The 22,021-nt window shown below is 35.1% G+C and overlaps 3 protein-coding genes across 4 annotated transcripts; all 3 read right to left on the bottom strand.

Moving 5' to 3' along the window:
- Nucleotides 1-434: 434 nt before the first annotated feature.
- LOC108981406 lies at nt 435-5,373 on the bottom strand. Its single transcript, XM_018952553.2, has 8 exons — nt 4,930-5,373; nt 4,390-4,529; nt 4,153-4,252; nt 3,884-3,976; nt 2,471-2,818; nt 1,435-1,527; nt 1,141-1,347; nt 435-731 (listed from the first exon to the last, which is right to left on the bottom strand). Exons 1-8 carry the CDS (start codon nt 5,266-5,268, stop codon nt 465-467), a joined length of 1,587 nt encoding a protein of 528 aa, XP_018808098.2. The 5' UTR covers nt 5,269-5,373; the 3' UTR covers nt 435-464.
- A 1,908-nt stretch (nt 5,374-7,281) lies between these two features.
- On the bottom strand, nt 7,282-11,606 carry LOC108981408 (glutamate dehydrogenase A-like). The gene is made up of 9 exons (XM_018952556.2): nt 11,116-11,606; nt 10,883-10,996; nt 10,085-10,306; nt 9,933-10,007; nt 9,737-9,853; nt 9,372-9,622; nt 7,969-8,044; nt 7,812-7,898; nt 7,282-7,660 (listed from the first exon to the last, which is right to left on the bottom strand). The coding sequence occupies exons 1-9, from the start codon at nt 11,221-11,223 to the stop codon at nt 7,475-7,477; spliced, it is 1,236 nt and encodes a 411-aa protein (XP_018808101.1). The 5' UTR covers nt 11,224-11,606; the 3' UTR covers nt 7,282-7,474.
- Nucleotides 11,607-14,396: 2,790 nt separating this feature from the next.
- LOC108981410 (polyadenylate-binding protein 2-like) lies at nt 14,397-18,746 on the bottom strand. Of its 2 annotated transcripts, XM_018952557.2 has the most exons (6): nt 18,463-18,746; nt 18,275-18,377; nt 17,010-17,080; nt 15,687-15,878; nt 15,484-15,605; nt 14,397-14,752 (listed from the first exon to the last, which is right to left on the bottom strand). In XM_018952557.2, the coding sequence occupies exons 1-6, from the start codon at nt 18,592-18,594 to the stop codon at nt 14,707-14,709; spliced, it is 666 nt and encodes a 221-aa protein (XP_018808102.1). In that variant the 5' UTR covers nt 18,595-18,746; the 3' UTR covers nt 14,397-14,706. The 2 variants fall into 2 exon arrangements, with proteins under 2 accessions (XP_018808102.1, XP_018808103.1); XM_018952558.2 differs by lacking the exon at nt 15,484-15,605 and having other exon boundaries at nt 14,416-14,752; nt 18,463-18,733.
- Between the last annotated feature and the right edge of the window lie 3,275 nt (nt 18,747-22,021).

A 22,021-nucleotide genomic window follows, 5' to 3' on the forward strand; every position in this document is an offset into this window, starting at 1 on the left:
ACGCAACCGTGCATTTCAAGTTGACACGTTTAACTCATAAAAAAAAATTAAGAATTACACGTCCAGAGTCCATCCAGACAGACTTTCTGAACAGAATTGATGAACTTCTTTAAATTCAACTTTCAAACCAAAATAAGTGCGTTTAGTAATAACGACTCAGCCTGAGAATTTAATTCGACATCCGTTGCCTTAATTTATAAAACATAACTTACAACAGTGATTTGAAATAAGAGAAAATATATTTGAAACTGTGAATTAGGCAACTGCCGTGTAATAGTTTTGAAAAAGTGAATAAAATATAAGATCACATGAAAAATTAATATTTTAATAGTGAATCTCATTCTTTTTCAAAACGATTACGCGGCATTTACACACTTCACATTTGTATTTAGATTAACTCTTTAAAGAAAGTGTTGAGAGGTATATTCCACTCACCAACCTCAATTCCTTCTGAGTAACTGAACTTATAGCCCTGGTATGGATTCAAGATTATATTTCTGCGAAGGTGAAGCTTCTTCATCTGGCCGATTCTCTTGCAAATTCGGTTTCTTCATGGCATCGAGAGTTTCCAAATAAGAGTATGAAGCATTACGATTTGATGAAAGGCCAGGACTGCTAATTCTGCTGGCAAGGAAGCGTCGAATCAAGCCCCTCAGGAATGGAGCCATGGTTTCTGGTTCATGCTCCAAATAGTACATAATACCTCCCATACAGAAGCAAAATAAAAACACCTGTCACATTTTTTTGTTAAGTGTCAACTTTAGATGCCTGGCATATTATCAAATAAAAGGTTTCGGTTAATGAAGTCTCTCTCCTCTCCAATAATAGTATGCTTTGATTATGCAGGAAATAAAAGACTCTTTCTTGTCAACATGCATAAGCCAACCAAAGACACAATTGGTTTATAAAGTCCAAGATACCTCCGTTTTGTATGACAAGCGATATAACTAGATTTAAAACAAAGTACACTAACAGAAAGCAAGCGTCAAAAGACGGCCCCCAGAAACAACCTTGATTCAGATTAGAATCGGCTGAGGCTGTTAACTATTTTACAGAAGCCAGAATCCGAAATGTGTTTCCCAAAACAGTGCAAAAAATGCTTTCAAAAGAATCATAACAGTATGGTAACAGTGGCAATACCTCAGCATTCCTAAAATTTGGAAGCAGGTGGCGGTTCACTAAGATATACCACAATGAATCTCCAGCTCGTGGAAGAACATATAAAGCAAGTTCACTACGTCTAGCTTTTTTCTCCAGTAATACAGAAAGAGCAGCTACACCGCCTGCAACCCAATATACAAGCTTGTGGTCTTTTGATGCGACTTTTCTATGCATACATATGACTCCCTTGCATCACCCAAGCATCACACGACTTAGAACATTATCATGTAAGATTTAACCAATGATTTGGGCAACAATGAGGAGTATGGGTACCTGAAAAATTCCAACAAAAGCTGACAAAAATGCTGTCGAGCGAACAGAACCCTTAACAGCAAGCCTGCAGGTACGAGCAGGAGCATCCATGAACTACAAAGGCATCATACAACTAAAATTAACAATATTTTCCAGACATGTAACATGTCATCCATAGCTATCCCAAATAAAGAAAAATCTTTCCCGTGGATGCAGATTGAGACCAAAACAATGCTAGTCTGTTCTGTTTCCATTCAGAATACCATGGCACATCTAAATCGACCACCACAAGATCCTACCATGAAAGACATCTACAAAAAGAATTCAACATGACGAACAGGACAACCAAATGCGTGAATACCATGCATGTTCATGAGCAAGATCGCAGGGAAGAAAAAGATGCCAAATCTCATACATCAGACATATGGAATCACAGTAGAAAGAAGGCATGGGGGTTACACCCAGACGCCATATCATCTAGATAAACTACATGCTAAGAAATTTCAGAACAGGGAGCCCTAATGTCTTGGAAATAAGCCAAATGGGATTGGAAATACAGGACTCCACTTTCTACAATTATAGTTTGAATAAAATCACTACTTGCTACCTTCTTCATGCAGCAGCAGTGCTCAAAATCAATGGAGGTTCAATCATTACATAGGTGAGGGTGACTTGCTATATTTCAGTGGAGGGTCAGAATAAAAAAAAATCAACCACAAGGGCCATCTTTATCCGTGTAGCATAAAAGCATCTTTGTCACTAGCAGTGCATAAAAGCATATTTATCACTACCAGTACAGCCCAGAGCAAATGGAAATGTCTTTTTAGATAAGTTAGTTACTGGAAAATAATGTCTATGAAGACAGTTATATGCAATGTAAGAATGGTAAGTGTTGATGACTGAGGGGAAGACGGTGCTGTCAATTGAAGTACTGATAGTATGTGGTAAAATCAATGTAGGCGGAGATAACAGAAATGGTGCTGTCAATGAAAAAACATGAGGCTGGCACAGTAGAGCTACAGTAGTGGTAAAATAAAAACTTCCGTGAAGAAGGTACCTTTTGTAGGTGCAAAACAACAAATGGTACAAAGGTCAAAGAGAAGTAAAGTGGAAATGTTTTCCTGAATGTAGCTGATGTCGCATTTGCATTGTGAGCTAAACACGAATTTGTGTCTGGGTGAATAACTGAACAAGGAACAATGGAGGGAAACTCTTCCAACTTTCCATAGTTGGAATTCCTTCTGTCAGATAAGTAAGAGGAGAGTGAGAACACATCCACAGGGTAACCTCTACAACTGTCCCTTACAGCCTTGTATACAGGCTGCGCAACTGGACCAGTCTTCTGGATGAAGTCTTGATATGATTTCGGCAAGCTCTCAGGACGCATTACAAAGGCATACATAACCTGAAATGAGTTTATCAATCAATAAGATATAAGGATCAAAAGATAAAGGTAAGCTCATTGAAATATAAAAATCCCTATCAAATTCTGATCAAGTGTTAAAATGTTAGTTAAATAAAACCAGAATTTCAGTTTGTTAATGAAGTTGAATGAGCTTGCCAATGACCATCAATTTAAAAGTAAACAATACTATAGAACAAGTCAATTGAGATTGCCAATGAGCTGACACGAGTCATACTCAGACTCAAACTTGTGTCACAAGTTATCAGTTGAATGAGTGGACCTTTACAACAATTCTACAACAATATTTGCCAAACACTTGGCAAAGCAATGGAGCTGCATGCCGCCACTTGTAAAAAATAAATAAATTACTAAACAATTTTTATCCGAAAAATGGCAGCACCATATGCACAGTAATTTCATATGAAATTTCCTATTCCACACTTGTTCACAAAGCCAAAGCAGACACGAACTTGCACACTGCCTCAATCCATATCCTTTCTGACCTAACCATTTTCTGTGCTGCACCTTCAGCAAGTCTACGCAAATTCCTTCTTTCTGCACAGTTGCGGTACTTTTTCATCGTAGAAAGAAAAACTTCACCAACTGTTTGATGCTCCCAACTTTAAATAAATACAACCATGAACTAATTTCTTCTCTTCCCAGCTTACCACCGATTTGCTTACAACTTAGGCTAAAATCATGGACAAGTCTTTTTAGTGAATCAGCCATCGCTCTTCCATGAAAGCATGGCTGATTTCACAATATCATAGAGACATGTTCGCCACACAGCATTTGTCTACTTCTTCCATTGTAAACTAATTTCATGGGAGACATCAATACCATCCTGCTTCGGTATAATACTGTTAAAGCAACAAAAATCACAATTATTTGGTAGGACTTGTTCATCAATCATCGTCCCTTCTGTACTTCTAGTCGAAAGCTATTTTAACCGCAATTGTATAGTGGGTTCAGGTAGGCTGTAGGCAGGAGGCACAACCAGCATGAAATTTCTTTTCTCTAGTTAATTACAGTTTTACGAGAATAAAAATAATAATTTTATGGTACCTGTGCACATGCCAAGGCAAAGAGCAAAGAATCTCCATGCCTCCAATGGCTTCCCTGAAACTTGTTCTTAGACTTTGCAGAATTATAAGCACACTGGTAAGATGAGAAAATCACCATTAGACTGGCATGCATGCACACAAGCACAAACAGAAGCACACATGCAGAATGGGGAAAAAACAAAACGCCAAAAAAAAAAAAAAATACACTACTAATGATCCTTCAGAGAGCAACTGAAAATTAATTATGCCATATGGCATTTATTGACCTACCTGGGCTAGCCTAGCAAGAAGATATAAAGCAAGTGTTCGCCTCCGGTTAGAATCCTCTAGGGCTAAAATAGACAGACCAGCAACTGAACCTGCTAAAATGCTGCTCTCATCACCTTAAACAAAGTCGTGAATAAGAAATATGACCTTAATGCATTTTAAAGTAAAACCAAAAAAAAAATACTAATTGCGACTCGAGATGTAAATAAGTAAATAATAGTGTTCTGTGTGCCAACGTACGCATTCAATGGCGTCTCTTTCTTTCTCAACTTTCTCAACAAACATCTAAGGGCATGAAAAGATCCAGTGAAGCCACCAAAAAATAAACCGATACGGCATGCTTCCTCTCTTACTATTAAATCCTTTTCTGAGACCAGTTGCTGCAAACAAAATAGGCATGTCACACATCGTCTTTGAGAACATTCTTGACAATTACCACCACAACCACATAGAAAATGCTGATGGATAGTACTTCTATAGCGCAGCTTACAAAATCATGAATAAGAAGATAAGTTTTACAAAGTATTTCATTACGCAGTCTCCCCCAAGCCCAAAAAAAAAATCTACAAAAAATTAGCTAGATAAAATATTTTTGTTTCAAAGAAACTAGAAGATCAACATCGTGATTTCAAATTAATAATATATTTTACTATTTCAAAATCCCTAATTGAAACCAATTTCATTAGGAATCACTCAAGAAGCAATTTAATACACAACAATGACAACGAAAGGACGCAGTGAACGCTGATAACCACGAAAGTGTGAAAGCGGGATTCTGACCTTGAGATCGAGGAGTGAGGAGTAGGACTGGCGGCGGGCGAGCTTGAAAGCGCGGAGGAGGATACCGATACCGACGCGGACGCCGTAGGAGAGGAGGAAGCTCTGGCAGAGGTTTCCGATGGCGTTTGCCACGCACGAAGGCTCTTCGGCGGCGTGGTCGCAGGGCGGGCAATGCTGGTGGTGCTGGTGACGGTGAGGGCCCCTCGCAGCCACGGCTCTGCGCTGGCGTCGCTGAAGCTCCTCGATAGCTTCGCGGAGGCGGTCTTCGGCCTCCCGGAGCCTGCTGTCGGCGTCGGCGTTGTCCTGTAGAGGCGGCGATGGCGGAGACGCTGATGCCATTTTGGTCCGAGAGAGTGGGTGGGACAGCTGACTTTTTGAGCGTTACAGTGAAACAGAAAGAAAAAAGAAGCTTTTTTTTAATTGGCAACGGAAGTTAAGAGTGAGTGGGGGAGAGCCTAATAATAAAGACTTTTTGAGCGTTCCAGTGAAACAAAAAGAAAAAGAAGCTTGTACGGTCTTGTTTGTTTTTTAAAAACATCTCATCTCATTTCATCATTATAATTTTTTTAAATCTCTACACAAAATAAAATAAATAATTTAATTTTTTCAAATTCTAAAATAATAATAATATTAAAAAATATATTCTAATAATATTTTATTCAACTTTTTAACTTTAATCTCAATTCATCTCATCTCATCTAATCTCTAAAAACAAACGAACCAAATTCGCAACGGACGTTAAGGTTACATCGCAAGTCAAGAAAGTATTATGTGGGTGCGTTGGAAACATCATCGTTATCGGATAATGGATATGAGAGTGTCTTCGGGCCGGACGGGTGTTTAAGTGGAATTTACACCCTTCAATGAGACACAGTCACGTTGCTTCTTTAATTTTATTACCATAGACACAACTGCAGCAGATAAAACAAAATGCGGAGCGACGTAGTCACACAGCTGAAGCCCGTCTCCACCATGGAGATTTCTCTCTCGCTCTCTCGCTCTCCTCAAGCCTGTCGGCCTTTCAATGGAACTACGAATTTATTAAGACAAACCCAAATCACCTAAACAATTGAATAAAACCATATGATCGGAAGGAGAAGGGATGCCATTTCTCTCATTCTACCCATATAATACCACTCGCTCATTCTCTTCGCAAACCAAAACACAAATACCCAACCACCCAATAATAAAAGCCCCGGTAATTGCCCACAACGAATTCAACTCTATCTCTATCTGATGAATTTCATTTCTTCTGACTTAATTTCTCACAAAGCGAGAAGAGAGAGAGACTTTGTGGAGGAGAGAGAGACCGACAGAAAATCGAGGTTGACGAGAGAGAGAATTTGCTGAGTGCACGAGACGGAGAGCGAAAAAATAAAAAAATTAGTATTGACCGATTTTAGAGTAAATTTATGAAATCGCTTACGTGTCTATCTCTAATTTAAGGGTAGATTTACACCTCATCCGATTTGAAGCCTTTCTCGATAGGTATACGCGCTATGCTGCAAGAACTTTCTAATTTAATTTATCATTTTTATTTAAATAGACACATATTTAAACATTAAAATAAAAAAATAAAAGAATAAATTATATATTGATCAAGTAAAAATGTCTGGTATAAGATTTTTATATAGAATAAAAATGATAAATTTATAGTCTTAGAGTATACAAGCCACATTTATTTTAAAAATAAAGTAAATAAATATAGAACTCACGTAAAAGAAAATTAATAGTAAACATTTTCTTTTTCAAAATGAGTGTGAAATTTACACACTCTAGAATTGTATTTAACATTACTCTTTATATAATTATGTTTTAAAATGAATGATATTTTTATAAAATATCTCACAAAGGAAATTTCATTTTATAAAAATATTATTATTTTAAAAAAATGAACAATCTACTTATCTTTTTTTTATCATCATTCTCTCAATATCTCTTGATGTAAAACATGATGTGCTCACAAGTGAAACATAATAAATAGTCTTAAATCATTTAATAACACATTATGAAATGATGAAAGAAGAATAGTAAAAGAGATGATGAGTAGCATTATTCAAAATATAACTATAAAGTAAAATTGTAAAATATGTTATATATTTTTATTTTAAAATATAATTATAATGTGAAATGTTTTCTGTCGGCATGGCTACTATAATTCATAACTGTTATTTTCCCAACCATACGAATGATTTTGTCATGTACAGATCACAAGTGTTTATTAAGGACGATGATTATTTTATTTTCTTTCTTATTAAATAGACTTTATAGTTTGTGAAAATGTAAGCAAAGCATGTGAACTCCACAGTAAAAATAAATAATTTCGAAATAAATAAAAATAGAACAATTGAAAGATGGAATTTATGTCGAACATTAATGAAAATGGTAAGAAGAATTAATGATATGACTTGAGTCTTCCAAACCAATGGCTAGCAAGACAAGACAGATTTGCTGCTAAATCAAAACAAGACATGTAATGTAATGACCAAGGAAACCTTGAACAAATATTAATAACAGGGAAAATTGGAAAATCAAACAAAGCTATTTATGCTTCCCAACCCCTTAAGAGGGTGGCACGAGCAACCCGGTTTACCCCCAGCGTGAAGGCACCCATCCGGAGACTGCAATCATGTGACTTGCACATGTTCTTGACGTTTTGAAAAGCTCGAGTCATGTATCTCCTAAGCTCCTCATTTACCTTATCTTCATCCCACATAAAACCTTGAATATTCTGCAGAATTCAATCAAAATTTCAACGTGTAATGAATGATACTCTCAGTCTCCTTAAATGTTATGTTATGAATCTATTTGCCCACATGACAAACTACTTTGATGATATCTATATCAGAAATTTCACAAGGAAAACACATCAGCTCTGTTACCTGAACCCACTCAAAATAGCTGACTGTCACACCACCGGCATTTGCGTATATGTCGGGGAGTATTATAACTCCTTTCTTTGATAGAATCTGCACTAAGATGATCTCATGAATCAGAATCTTTACATATAAGCCTGAAAAAATAATATTGAAACTTTACCTCATCAGCTTCAGGATCAGTAGGATGGTTTGCTGCCTCAATTATGAATTTGGCCTTCACATCTGCAGCATTTTCCCTTCATAGGATATAAACAAAGAAATTTAGGCAAGTGAGCTGGGATGCAGCCATTGAGAAAATTCAGCTAACAACTTATCTTGCTTTAGCAAAGGCCACAGCAGCAGTCAGTCCAACCAGCAACAAGTTTTCAACCATATAACATTCTCAACTATAAAACATTTATTGATGGGGAATATGATATCTGATCGGGTATGAGGATCCATTAATCTTCTGTTTTTTATTACCCCATAGAAAACAGTGATATAATTGCTTTATTAAATGATAAAAACACAGCATGGCACCACATGCATATAAGAAATCTTGTCTCCAGAGTCAGGTGTCGTGCTGATCTTAAAGTTTTTACAAATACATAAAGAACCCTTAATTCCACAAATCCGGTACTCATTGTTGGTTGAACCTCAGGATACAGTTACCAGAAGTACCACTAGGCTGAAAAACCCAACTGAACCATGTTAGGTACTGTTAAGTAAAAGAAAGTATGTAACAGCACTAGTAATGGCCTCAATAAACTTTGGCCAAAATTTGACTAGAAAATTCACTTTTATAAATTTAACTAGCTATTTTTCAACAACACCAAATAATAAACTCAACAAATTTATCAATATTCTATTAAAATGTTGATTTTGAACTTTTCATTTATTTTAATTCTAATTGTAACTTGAATATTTATTCATTATTAAAAAATTACACATTAATTTTATAATGTTTATATTATACCAAGGATAAAATTTTCTAACCGTCTTTTTTTTACAACGGTCATATTTTTTCAACTAATATATGATTGTATTAAAGTTTTTAGGACAAAATGCTCATGAAAAAAGTGTCTACTCAGAGCTTCATAAGATAAGTAATAAGAAACATAACAAAAGAATAAGATATTGGGAAAACACCAACCCACGGGCACAAACCAACCAGATCAGCTTCATACGACAAGTAATAGCACGTGGGATGATAATTTTTTATACCAAAATATTCTTTTGGCCAGCAGTTAGGGCTCAATAAATTTGGCCAGTGAAACTATTGAAAGCTAAAATTATTGTAGCTTTATTGAGTCCACTACAGCCCGTTTTATATTATTTAGTTAAACTTTGGCCGAATTTTAACTTTGTTAAGCCCACTACTAGCGCTTAACAGCAGGCATAAGTCAAATATTAGGCAAAATATCAGTTTTAGTTTTTTTTCCATAAATAAATAATCCTCAGATTCTCAAACAGTTGAGGGGGAAAAGATTGTGAGAGGAGTGTCATTAAGTTATTAACAAACTACCAACAAGGAGTACTGCAGATATTAAAAGGTGGGAAGAAATCATGGCAGAATGTTCAAACCTGTTCAGAACTCCACCCAAAGCACATGGGATAAGAACATCACAATCATGTACAAGCAGCTCGTTAGAATCCATTGCCTCTCCACCGTGGAAACCTTTTAAATTGCCAGTGCTTTCTTTATGACTAAGCAAATCCGTTATATCGATTCCATTTGGGTTCCTAACTGCACCAGTGATGTCACTCACTGCAATGATTCTACCACCTCTCTCGTGAATTAGCTTGGCTGCCCAAGAACCCACGTTTCCAAATCCCTAGGCAATTATTCATAATGGTAAAGTTTAGAAGACACTAAAGTATTCTGACTACAAAGGCAATTTTGATTGTTAGGGGGAGGATTGATAATGAACAGAAAATGTCAAAGCTACCTGAATAACAAATGTCAGATCCCTAATCGACTTCCCATGCTCAGCAAGTAAAGCCTCTGTTGCATATACAACACCCCGTCCGGTAGCAGCGTCCCTACCTAGTGATCCACCAAGATCCTAAAATTGGAAGTATGACCAAATGAGACAGGGAGAATGTAACAAAAATGTTATTGTTTTTTCAGTTTCAAGTACTCACTATGGGCTTCCCAGTCACAATAGCTGGTGAGTGACCATGAAATTTTGAGTACTCATCCAAAATCCATGCCATAGTCTGTCCAAACAGTTTTAAGACATGTAAGAGATAAGGAAAAATGTATATTATAAAACATTCAGTGGGGATCGTAAAACCTGAGCATTAGTGCCCATGTCTGGTGCAGGAACATCGGTATGAATTCCAATGAGATCATGAATTTTCTGGGTAAAGACACGAGTGAGACGCTCCAATTCACTATTACTCAAGTCCTTTGGGTTGCACCCAATCCCACCCTTTGCTCCTCCGTACGGAATGTCTGCTACAGCAGTCTTCCAAGTCATTAATTGAGCCAGTGCGTTCACTTCATCAGGGTCAACCTTTTCAAAACAAAATTATCATAAATCCACTGAAAAATTACTCAAATTCAAGATAAATCATAAGCAAAACGGTTGCAGGTCAAAATACTGCCATGAAATTTGGGGAAAAAATGAAAGACAGATAGAATGTTTGCACAGAGCACGTGCGAGATCTGGCATTTCATTTTATCCTACTGGCGTTCATGTAAATCCAGAAGAGTTCACAGATTTATTTTGAGCACAAGTTCCATAGAGAACTATGGAAAATCCGGAAATATCTTCCAGAAGAATGGTTTAAATAAATCTTCAGCCCTTTCTTTACAAATTCCAAAATAATTTCTAGTTTCAGAACCTATTCTAGATGAAATCTTTTATTGTCTAGCTATTAGTTGCAGCATTATGTCATATGTTCCCCAAAAGAAAAATCCTTGTTTAAAGTGGCATAATTTTAGGACTACAAATTAAATAGAAGAAAAATAAAAAGGTTTTCTGAAGACTGAAACAACAACGATCGCAATTTCCAGGGGAAATTTTGAAGAGAGACAAAATGACAAATTTCCAAGCTTCAACGGAAACCAAAAAAGTGATGCCACCCACCTCAGGATGATATCTGATACCACCCTTCATGGGCCCACGCGCATTGTCATGTTGTACTCTGAACCCAACGTACGACACCAGAGTCCCGTCATCCTTTGGGATCGTGCACTCCACCTAATCACACAAAAACAACAACGCCACCACCGCCAACACAGATAAACTTTTCTGGGAAAAAGAAAACACATCGGGAAACAAACAAAATCCATGAAACTGAAAACTCAGAATTTCCGAACCTTGATCTCCCTGAAAGGAATCAGCAAGCTCTTTTCAATCTTCGAGTCCAAACCAAGTAAACGCGCCGCATGGCGGAAATTGCGGTTTGTTGCGGCAAGAGCGTTCATGGTTGGACCGGATGGCTAGATTGTTTGAGAAAAAGGGAGAAAAATGACTTGAAAAGAAAGAAAGAAGGAATCGCTGAGACTGAGTGATTGAAAGATATGAGAGAACAGGAACGAATAACGAGCTGTGGTGCAGTGGGGTTGGGGCTGGTGGCTTTATATAGCCAGAGGATGGGGGGAGAGAACGAGAGAGAGGAATAATAATCCATTGGCCATTGGCCATAGGCGCCCATTCGTTGAATGGTCATGGACAGGGAAATTAAGGAAGAGGGTGTAAGGAGATTTAAAAAAAAAAAAAAAAAAATCATGGGTAGAGAGGCCAGAAGGGTTGGGTGACAGAGCGAGAGTGGATTGGAAATCTCGATCGACACGACAACCTAAAAGACTGGATGGTCGAGGTCGAGTATGTCTCTGACTGGTTGTTCGATTTAATTGAATGTTCAATGGCATGCAACATGTGGGTTTTGCCTATTTGATGCTACCCGAATCATATTTTTGTGCGGTGTGAATTCGTATAGACATTTAAAATTTAGTTAATTTGTGTTTGAATGTTAAAGTGAGTTGATTTGAGTTGAGTTGAGTTGAGATGATAAAATATTATTAGAATATTATTTTTTAATATTATTATTATTTTAAGATTTGAAAAAATTGAATTGTTTATTATATTTTACGTTGAGATTTAAAAAAATTGTAATGATGAGTTGAGATGAATTGAGAGTAGTTGAGGAACCAAACGAAGAATATCTCAGTCTCTCTCTCTAAACATCGTAGCTTAGCTATAGCATGCTCAAATTCCTTCTTTTAACGTATGGCAGTATTATTCTCGTCATAAAACCTTCGCATTTATAAACTGTATGAACCCAAACGAGGATTGCTAAAATCTGTTTACACAACATTTACTAGTTAACCCAATTTTTCCCCTATATTCCAATATTGTTCATTAGAGAATGGTATAATTTACACTCTTGGACCCAATTAATGTCATATTATCTATCAATACTTGAAATTTTTATTATAAAAAAATATATATAGAAACTAATTAAAGTATTGATAGATAGTGCTTATTTTAACATAAATTTCTTATTTTAACGGAATATGTTGGTTTTCATTAACTTTCTATTTGTTTGTAATAATTACAAAACACAGAGATACAATTATATTTTCATTTATATTCTATTTATGGTTACTTTTATGATTTCTGTTAGTTTCTATTCTACTATTAATATCTTTAAATATGCTAATAAAGCAGATTTATTATAATAATAATCATGGATTCAATTTCCAATTTGAAAATACGTTATAATAGGAAAACAGATTTATATAGATTTATCTTTTTGTATTCATTATAATAGGAAAGCATTATAATAATTTACAAATAGCATATCTTTTAATAGCTTTTAAGATATATATTAGTAATAAAATAATAAGATATATGTAATTTATTTTTATTTTAATAAAATATATTAATACTTTGAACTGCACATACGTGCCTCAGGCACGTAACATCTTACTAGTATATATATATATATAGCCTATGGTAGTAAGATATGTATTTGCATGCAATTCACGCCACTATCCATATTTTAAATCATTAGAAATGACGGTGAGAAGTTGGAAGGAATAATGCTATTATTCCAATATGCTTTTCGTAAACTGATATACGGCTCAAACTAATCAGATTTAATATTTAAAAAAAAAAAATCAAACTCATTCCAACCTATTTCATATATTTAAATACATTTTTTAATCTATTTATATTTAAATACATTTTAATAAAACATACAAATAATTATTATTTCCATATCAACTTAAATCATTTGACATCCTCAAATTCAACTCCAGCTTTAAACAGCAATTTAAACTCCGAAGTAAAACAATTTTTTTATTTTTAAGGAGAATTCGTTGTTTTTTGGGAGAGGGGGAACATTGTTAATAGTAGTAGTAAGAGTGAAGGAAGGCCATCGATATTGGAAGGGAGCATTGATTCGAAGAGACAACACCCAAGCTGGCCTTGTCATTTCCACGTAACAGGGGAGATATCAACTGTACACAGGCTGTGAATGGCTTATATAGTTGATATGCCAATAAATCGAATCCACGTGGTAGGCCATCGCTTTTGATGGTCACTCCCACCAATAATCAATCAGCTCGTCTTGGCGGTTTCGCGGCGCGCCCTCGACGAGCTCACTAAAAAATCCGGGGTCTTCTAAGGTCTGAGCTCGTTAGGCCGCGTTTTGATGACGTGGCTGATGATGAGCTTGCTAGCTCAAGTCTGACCAACAAAAATAAAATAAAATAAAAATAAAAATAAAAAAAATAGGTGGCATGGTGGCGCCTTGACATGGCGCATCTTGGTTCTTATTCCTAATCATCTTATTAATATTATCATCAATTCCTAATCATATCTGACAAACTTTGTATCCGGACAGACATTCACATAATTATCTCAATAATTAAATTAAAAAATATTTGTTAATTTATATTTGGAAAGACAAGAAAAACATGTCACTACTAATTAATATCACTTGCCGATCCATATTTTTTTTAACAGATTTTTATTATTCTTTTAATTCGGCGTGTCATTTAATCACATGAGATGTATATATATATTTTTTAATAATATCTTGTTAATCTATGTCTCGTGAACATGTGAGAAATACATATATATTTTTTTCAATAAGATATTCACGTAACATGTAAAGACTTTGTAATCTAATGCCATCCACGTTATTTTTGTGGTACCATATCTCTCTCAATCAAGTTTGTTAGAGACTTCAGTGGCAAAGTAGGCATAGGCAGTCAGTCCCCATAACCTCTACTTACTGAAAAATGGAAAAATAAAACGGATACACGGTGTGTTGACCCGAGGTGTCACTCTTCTCCCATGCAAGTCTTTTAAATGTGTATGGGTTAGTGTTTAATCTGATTCTTGCTTAGGTTTGCATCTGATATCTTATGGGGGGCAGCACCTGCAATGGTTCCTGCATGGTTGCTCTATATGCGTATTGTTGCCTGCGTGAATTGCCTAAGCTATTCAGATAAGATAAGGGTCACGTCCACGTTTATGGAGGAGACTCACAGCCGAGTGGCGATGGTTGGGTGACGGAGTATCTCTATAACAACCGGCACTACAACGCTGAAGTAACCCATGCCATGTTCCTAGGAAAAGCTCGAACAACTTTGAAGAGCATACCGTAGTAAACTTGTATAATTAACTCTCTAAAGTCCACAACTAGAGTACATAACTCGATGCAAATGCTAGATTAATTTGAATTCTAAAACGTCTGAGCTCATCCAAACTGAACTGAAAATTACAAATTTAGCAGAGGAACTTATAGCGGCCTAGGTGTAATTATGACTACAGTAAACATCTGCATACTTGCCTCCTTTTATCCCCCGTTCAAAGCAGATAAATTCATAGTACGAGAAACGCAACACTACAAGCTTGGATTCTGGGGGAAAAAAATTACATCAACCATGTAACCATTAGTATGGCCTGTACCGCATGGGTCGTCTGAACCTTGGAACCCTTCTGCATACAAGGACAAATGAAAATTCACAGTGAGTAATATGAAAAGGTATTGTGCAAGTGAAAAGGACCAAAAGTAGGACAAGGATCGGGTAAGGTAGCCTTTAGCAGGCTACCTTCCCAATGATGCAAACATAAAAAATGATACAAACAAATATATATATATATATATATATATGGTCACAATAAAAAAATCGTGTCGAGGCTGGCAAATTTATCATGAATAGGCAAATATGTTGAAGTAGAAAACAGAGAGTTACATTATACTAGCAACATACTAAATTGCGGAAAAGATTCTAGAATCTGAAGCCAAATCAAAACAAATTGAAAACCAAGGTACATACATATATAACAAATTGCCAAAAAGAGATTTGCATGATTGTATTTCTGTGTGCATAATTGTTTCCATCTAATTCAAACCAATCAAAGTGTTAAGGTTTTCCTTCAAAAAATGATGTACTTGCTGCACAAACCACATCTCCTGATTAGCCAGAACTGTTATCCCAGCAAAACATCAAGAAAAAATTATTTTCAGAATTATGTTGATTGAAAATTCAGCTATCCCATAGCTTAACTTTTTACACCCTCAGAAATTATAGCGTGGGAACATATAATTCATCTGAAATATAATGAACAATACGTCCATTTAATTTCAGAGAAAGTGTTTGGCCATTGGTGCCCAAAGTCCTTTCTTCTTTCTAGCATCCCAATTGAGTAAAAGCTCTAATGCTTACCCATAACCATATGGAGCATAGACAGGCATGAAGGGCCTTCGGGATGGAAAACCTAAATATGGGTTAGGTCGCCTTCCTCTATATTGTTTCATTCCCGGAACGTTTGTTCGCTTAGCAGAGACCTATAAAAAGCCAAAACCCACCACTACAAGTAAATATGTAATTTCAGGGAGTAACTAAATACACATAAAACCCTTAAATACCTTCAATTGACGACCATGCAATTCTGATTCATTTAACAAGAGAGCATTCTGAACAGCATCAACTTCAACAAACTCAACATAAGCAAATCCTTTTGGTTGCCCAAACTTGTCCGTCAAAATCGTCACTCTGTTTACTGTTCCACAAGATTGAAAGTGCTGCTGGACTTCCTCAGGAGTACATGCATAGTCAACCTGAAATTAATAATAAAGGATTATCAGCCCTCTAAGTTTCATAATTTTTTAGGAGCATCACATGCATGAAGAATCATAGAATTCAGAACTGAAACTATTCCTAAAATACATATTGAAGTCCAAGGCACTCCTTAACGAATTAAACATGGACCAGAGAAAGTACAAATGTACAAGGTAGTCCTGATGTTCGATTTCTTTCAAATATACCCATGTAAACCCAAAATTAAAACAATAGAGAGGGCCAAACCACAACAGATAACTCGGGAAGATGAAAGGCATTGGTTACAGGAAAAGAGTATTCCATGAAAACAATATTGCAATAAATCCAATAACCGTTAATTGAAAGAGTTGTCTTGAGTGAAATTAGTCAGGGGATTTTACCTATGAAAGAAAAAGTAAATAGTCGGGGGTTTTGACTCTTTTGATTCACTTTTATCCACGGTACGAATTAAATTACCAGAAAACTAATCAATGATCCTTTCGACCTACATCCTCTCTTACCACTCAGATGAACTCCCACACACCTTCAAAGGAAAAAAGGTCTTTCATTAGAGCCAAACAGAGTGCTGAGTTCCGAAACTCCTCCAACCCTCTCTCCACCGACCTATTCCACTCAATTCCCTTTTATCCGTTTTCCAGATTACAAAGCAACATATCCACAAACAAGAGGTCCAACTTGAATATCTAGACTGAATTTGCTTCTTTTTTAAAAAATATACATATATTTCTTAATCTTTGTCTCCATCAAATACCCCACCGTTTTGTGTCTCAGAATTCTTATTCGTATTCCTATAAGCGCCATTACTAAACTAATCCAGTCTACTGATATATATGCTTAATAAGTCAAGTAGCTTCTCAATCAACAAGTCCTTCTTTCAACTTGGTACAGCTCGGAAGAAAAAGAAAATCCAATCAATCATCAATCATCATTCACATGGATAGTTCTGGTACAAAGAAAGTCTACATAAAATTCCTATTTACTGATAAAAAAACAAAAGACAGTCTACATAAAAATCAAGCAAATGAAGAGAAGAACATGCAAAAATATATATAACATTTATAGTTGTAAATAAAAACATTTAAAACAAAAACAATTGATATGGGACAAGAAACGGATTGTTAGAACCTCACATTACCAACGTAAATGGACCGAGCATCCACCTCCTCCTTTTCAGCCTGAGTTGCAGAAGCACTGGATGAATCTTCAAACATGTTCAAAAGGAACATATTAATTAACTGAAAAAACTGAATGCAGCACCAGACAACAAGAGGAAATGTGCAGTAGAGCATACATGCTACATATTGTTCAAAATAACTTAATCTAGCTGCACTGACTGCGTTAATTTTCATTCATTGATTGAATACTTACATCTACTGCATTTGGAGGCTAGACTCTGTTTATTTTCTTTATTTTCTTGCTGTTTTTTGTTTTGCGTACATCTTGTTTACTAGAGTTGCAACCATTTTTTGGGCTTATAAATGGATTACCTCATCCAAAATTGTAGCAATAGAAGTTTATATAGTACAATCTAGACAGAAAGCCTTCAATTATTAACAAAAATTTTGCACTGCTGTTAGATACCAAACCCATGACAAGAATGATTATTTCAGGTTCTTTCCCCTCATGATTCATTAGGATCAAGCTTTAAATACAAACAAGAATGAAAAAATATAAACATTACAATTCTATTTCACAAAAATGCTAAATTAGTTTTTTCATATCAAGAAAGCATGTAAACAAAGCCAAAGTCACAACTTATGGAATGTCTGCAAGTGAGATGAAACTTTAATTTTCGATGATTTCAGTAGCATTTGTGCTCTTCACTGTAAATATTTCTAATGGGCTCCTCGAGTTGACAAGATTCTATAGAAGCTTACAATTTCAAATTTGCCCTTGACTAAGTATACATAAAGATATGTTGCTGGTGCCCTGAATTCGGTAAAGCTGTCTACTTCTCCTTTTTAATGAGTGATAAATTCGATTGAAAAAGGGAACACTCAAGTATGCTGGGGGTTCACCAAAGGAAAAAAAAAAGGATTACTATACAAGTCCCGAAATTGTTTGTTGTTGAGCTTTAGCTCAAGCTGTTGTGTTCTTCAGATGCCTTGGAGAGTTGGAATTTCTTCCCCATGTGACAACCTATTTAACATTACTTCTCCATATTCATCATCTTATATATGATGTTCTCCCATGCCTGCTCCTAAGAAACCACTAAAGTAAATTAAACAACTAGGTTATGCTCAACTCAGTTCGTTTTACCCTTCCAATATACAGATGAGATTTCAATTTCTTTTGTTTCCCCAACCTTTACTTGACAACTAACCAGACCATAAAGCACACCATAACATTTACAGAATTAACTATGGCTTTAAGAAATCATGTGTAAGAGAGAGACCTTGAACAGCGCCCATCTCCTTCTCAACCTTGGCCTGCATTTCACGAAGGGCGCCAGCTTCTTCTTCGATCTCCTTAAGCCTCTTCTTCATGTCCTCCAAGTCCTATCACCAAAGCAGATTCAATTTCATAAGACATCCACAGCGAGATACGGTGAGAGTGATTGATCTTGGGGAAAAGAAAGCAAACCTTGGAGTTAGGATCTTGAAGTTCGTCTTCTTCAGCCCTAGAAGACATCTCAACGTCAGCGTCCATCTCGCCCTCGTCGGGGATCTCTCCTCCATACACTTCATGCTCTTGTTCATCGTGCTGCTGCTCCATCTCCCTCTCTGTCTTTCTCTCTCTCTCTCTCTCTCCAACTAAGTACTGTGAGAGCTTCCAGCCCCAACCCTCTGTATTTCTTTGGTTCTGAGTTTTGGGATCGGGCGGCCGAGGGACAACTTGTGGATTTGGGAGCGCGAAGCTGAAACCGGTGATTTTGTAAATCATAAAGGGGTATTTTTGGTTTATTTTATTATCCGATCGAATTATTAATAAAAATTATAATTAAAAATTGGTGTAAAGGAATAGGAGAGGTTTGGATTCAAAATCCACCTCAACTCATCTCATCTCATCATTACAACTTTCTCAAATTTCCACACAAAATATAATAAATAATTCAACTTTTTCAAATCTCAAAACAATTTTTTCAAATTTTCACACCAAATATAATAAATAATTCAACTTTTATTCTACTATTCACAAACCATCTCAACTCATCTCTGAATCCAAACCTCTCCATAATCTATCATTGATAGAAGGGTAGATAATGCAATTTTTTATATTGATTTATCATTTATAAATAGAAAAAATAAATATTTTATTATTAGTCATTGAAAAAAATTATATTTGCATTTTTAGATTATCAATTCTTCAAAAAAAAAATTATTCTCAAAATTATTAAAACCGAGATTTGTTTTTATACATTGGGATAAGGGTCGAATCCATGATCTCTATTTTAAAGATGCGAGTCTTGTGTCATTAGGCCATAGACGGTTTGGCAAAATTGAGAATTTATATCATAAGCTATATATCTTTTTCCTTCATAATTTATATCTTAGATCATGGTCTCATAGTCAAGATTATATCACCACTCTTATTTTTCATCAATCTTATCGGTCAGATATGGTATAAATAGTTAAAAAGTAATAATTTGGAATATAAATTAAAATTTTTGTAATTTTAGGTATAAATTGAGAATTTTTTATAATTGAGAGATATAATCATAAATATTTTTCTAAAAATTATATTATCAAACCGGCAAATAAAGCACACGTATTAAAATATTTCCATGACATAATTTAATTTGGAAGAAAAATTTTAAAATTTAAATATAACAAATAAACTCTTATCATTTAATTGATATAGATTGTGTATTCTAGATATCGACTTGATAGTAGAATAATTTTAAGAAGTGCGATATATAAAGAAAAAGAGAAATGCTAGCCTTTTTTTTTGCCCATTTGCATTTTTTTTTTCACTTAGTGATTAAAAAAATATTATTTAATAATATTGTGAATTTTTTTTTATTTTTTTAATATTTAAAAGTTTAAAAAAATGATGTGAAAAAAATAATTTTAATACTTTTTTTCACATTATTTTTTTAACACTTTTAAATATTTTTAAAAAAATAAAAAAATTCACAATATTTTTTTAATTACTAAAAAAAAAAAAAAAGCAAATGGGCAGAAAAATGGGAAGACCAAATCAGGCTCCTAGCATTTTTCAAAGAAAAAATATGCGTATGGGCTCAAAAGCGCAAAGTCAATTGGAAAAAATCCTTTTTGTGGAGCCGGAAAGCATGGACATCATTTTCTCGGTGAAGTACACTACGTATCAATACGACCACTGTTATAGTGAGAATTTTGGAATAAAGATTGTCTCTCATTGTTTGATCATCAAATTCGACGATTCAATTTGGAGAGAAATTATATACACATTATATATATATATAGGTCCCATAATATTTAATATTTCCCATACGAGACTTTTTGAACTATATAGACTTTATCTGAGCATTTAATGTTGGGTCCATCTCTGTATATTAAACCATCAAGGTCCATCAAATAATATGGGAAATTGATTTTATTCCAAAGAAAGAAAATGCGCTCTGCATACCAATTTGGTCAATGCGTTGCAATTAAAGGGCTAAAAAGCTGAAATCCACTGCATGCCAATTGAAGTAGTATAAGATTATCCATCCAAACGATATTATCTCATTTTATCATTATAATTTTTTTAAATTTTTATATTAAATATAATAAACAATTCAATTTTTTTAAATTTTAAAATAATAATAATATTAAAAAATAATATTATAACAATATTTTATTCAATTTATTTAAAACTATTTCATCTCTATCTTTCTATCCAAACAAATCCTCATGTGGTGCAAGCAAATTGACACAATGCAAGTTGCCCACTGAAGTGCTGGCATGGATGGGTTGAAGCGTTTTTCAGCTTTCCTTCCTTTATTGTATAGAATATATTCCAGTATGCAGGTCAGCTGTTTGATATTGCAGTTGACAGATGCAAGCTGAGAAGACAAAAATTAAGGACCACGCAATTTGGTTAAAGAGAGTACGTAAAAAGATTATACGTGGTGGTCCAAACTTTGATGCTTTCACTGCATATACATGATATATATACTATAAATAGAGACCCAAAGACGTAGTTTTTTCTCATCATCCTTTCGGATAAGGAAATATAGTTTTAAGAGAAGAGAGATCTGTCATGAGGATAAGAGTCTTTGTATGGTAGCCAAGGATGACTTGCCTGCTCCTCCAAGCGGCTTTCAAGATTAATTAGAGAAATTAGTAGTTTTGTGTGTTTGGATCCCTAGAAACTCTTTCTGTGATTCGTAGGCAGTCTCCTTGGCTAATCTTACAGTCTCTTCATTCTCATGCCAGGCCTTCTCTTCTTCGAACTGCAACGTACGTCTGATCCCTCATCATGAACACTACTACTATATTTTTGCATGCATGATTCGTACGAGTGAAGATTTATGAACATTCGATATCTTCTTTCTCTTCTTGTTTTCTTTATATCAATACTGATGGAGCCATTGTAATTTTCTCTGCATGGCTAGCTCTTATCCTCATGAACTTCACGAGGTCTCGATCCTGCAGCTTGTACTTTATTTTATATCGTTTTTCTTGCTCTATATGCATGGCTCCATCTTTAAACCGCTCAATAATTTCTGTGGGATTGAGATTGATCAAAAAAAGAAAGCCCATTACGCAATTCGGCTATTCCTACTGGTTATATGGTTTAAGTTTTGTCAATACACAGTATCTAACCACCTTTTTTCTGCAGTGAATTAAAGAATATTGGAAGTTAGCAAGTATTCGTGTTTTAAAAGCGAAACCATTTCAATCAACTGGAAGTAATGGTGATTAGAGCTCCACAGTATAATGAACATGGAAAAGGTAGAGATCGTGATCCCATTCAGTGTTAAACTGTATATAGGCCTATGTACAGACCACTACAACAAAAAATGCATATCCTCCAATATGTTTCAGGATTCCAGGCTTGTTTGCTAGAATCGTTGGTGTTAGTATTTTTTAATAACATTTATTTCTTACTGTTGCTCGTCTTTACTTTTTGGTCTTTTACGTTGTATTTAATGGGGGCTGGTAATTAAATTGCAGTTTAATTTGGCTTGAGGCCTTATTAGTTGTTAACGTCGGCTTTTTAATTCTGAGTCCTT

The sequence above is a fragment of the Juglans regia genome, chromosome 8, assembly GCF_001411555.2.
Source record: "Juglans regia cultivar Chandler chromosome 8, Walnut 2.0, whole genome shotgun sequence".
NCBI classification, from domain to species: domain Eukaryota; kingdom Viridiplantae; phylum Streptophyta; class Magnoliopsida; order Fagales; family Juglandaceae; genus Juglans; species Juglans regia.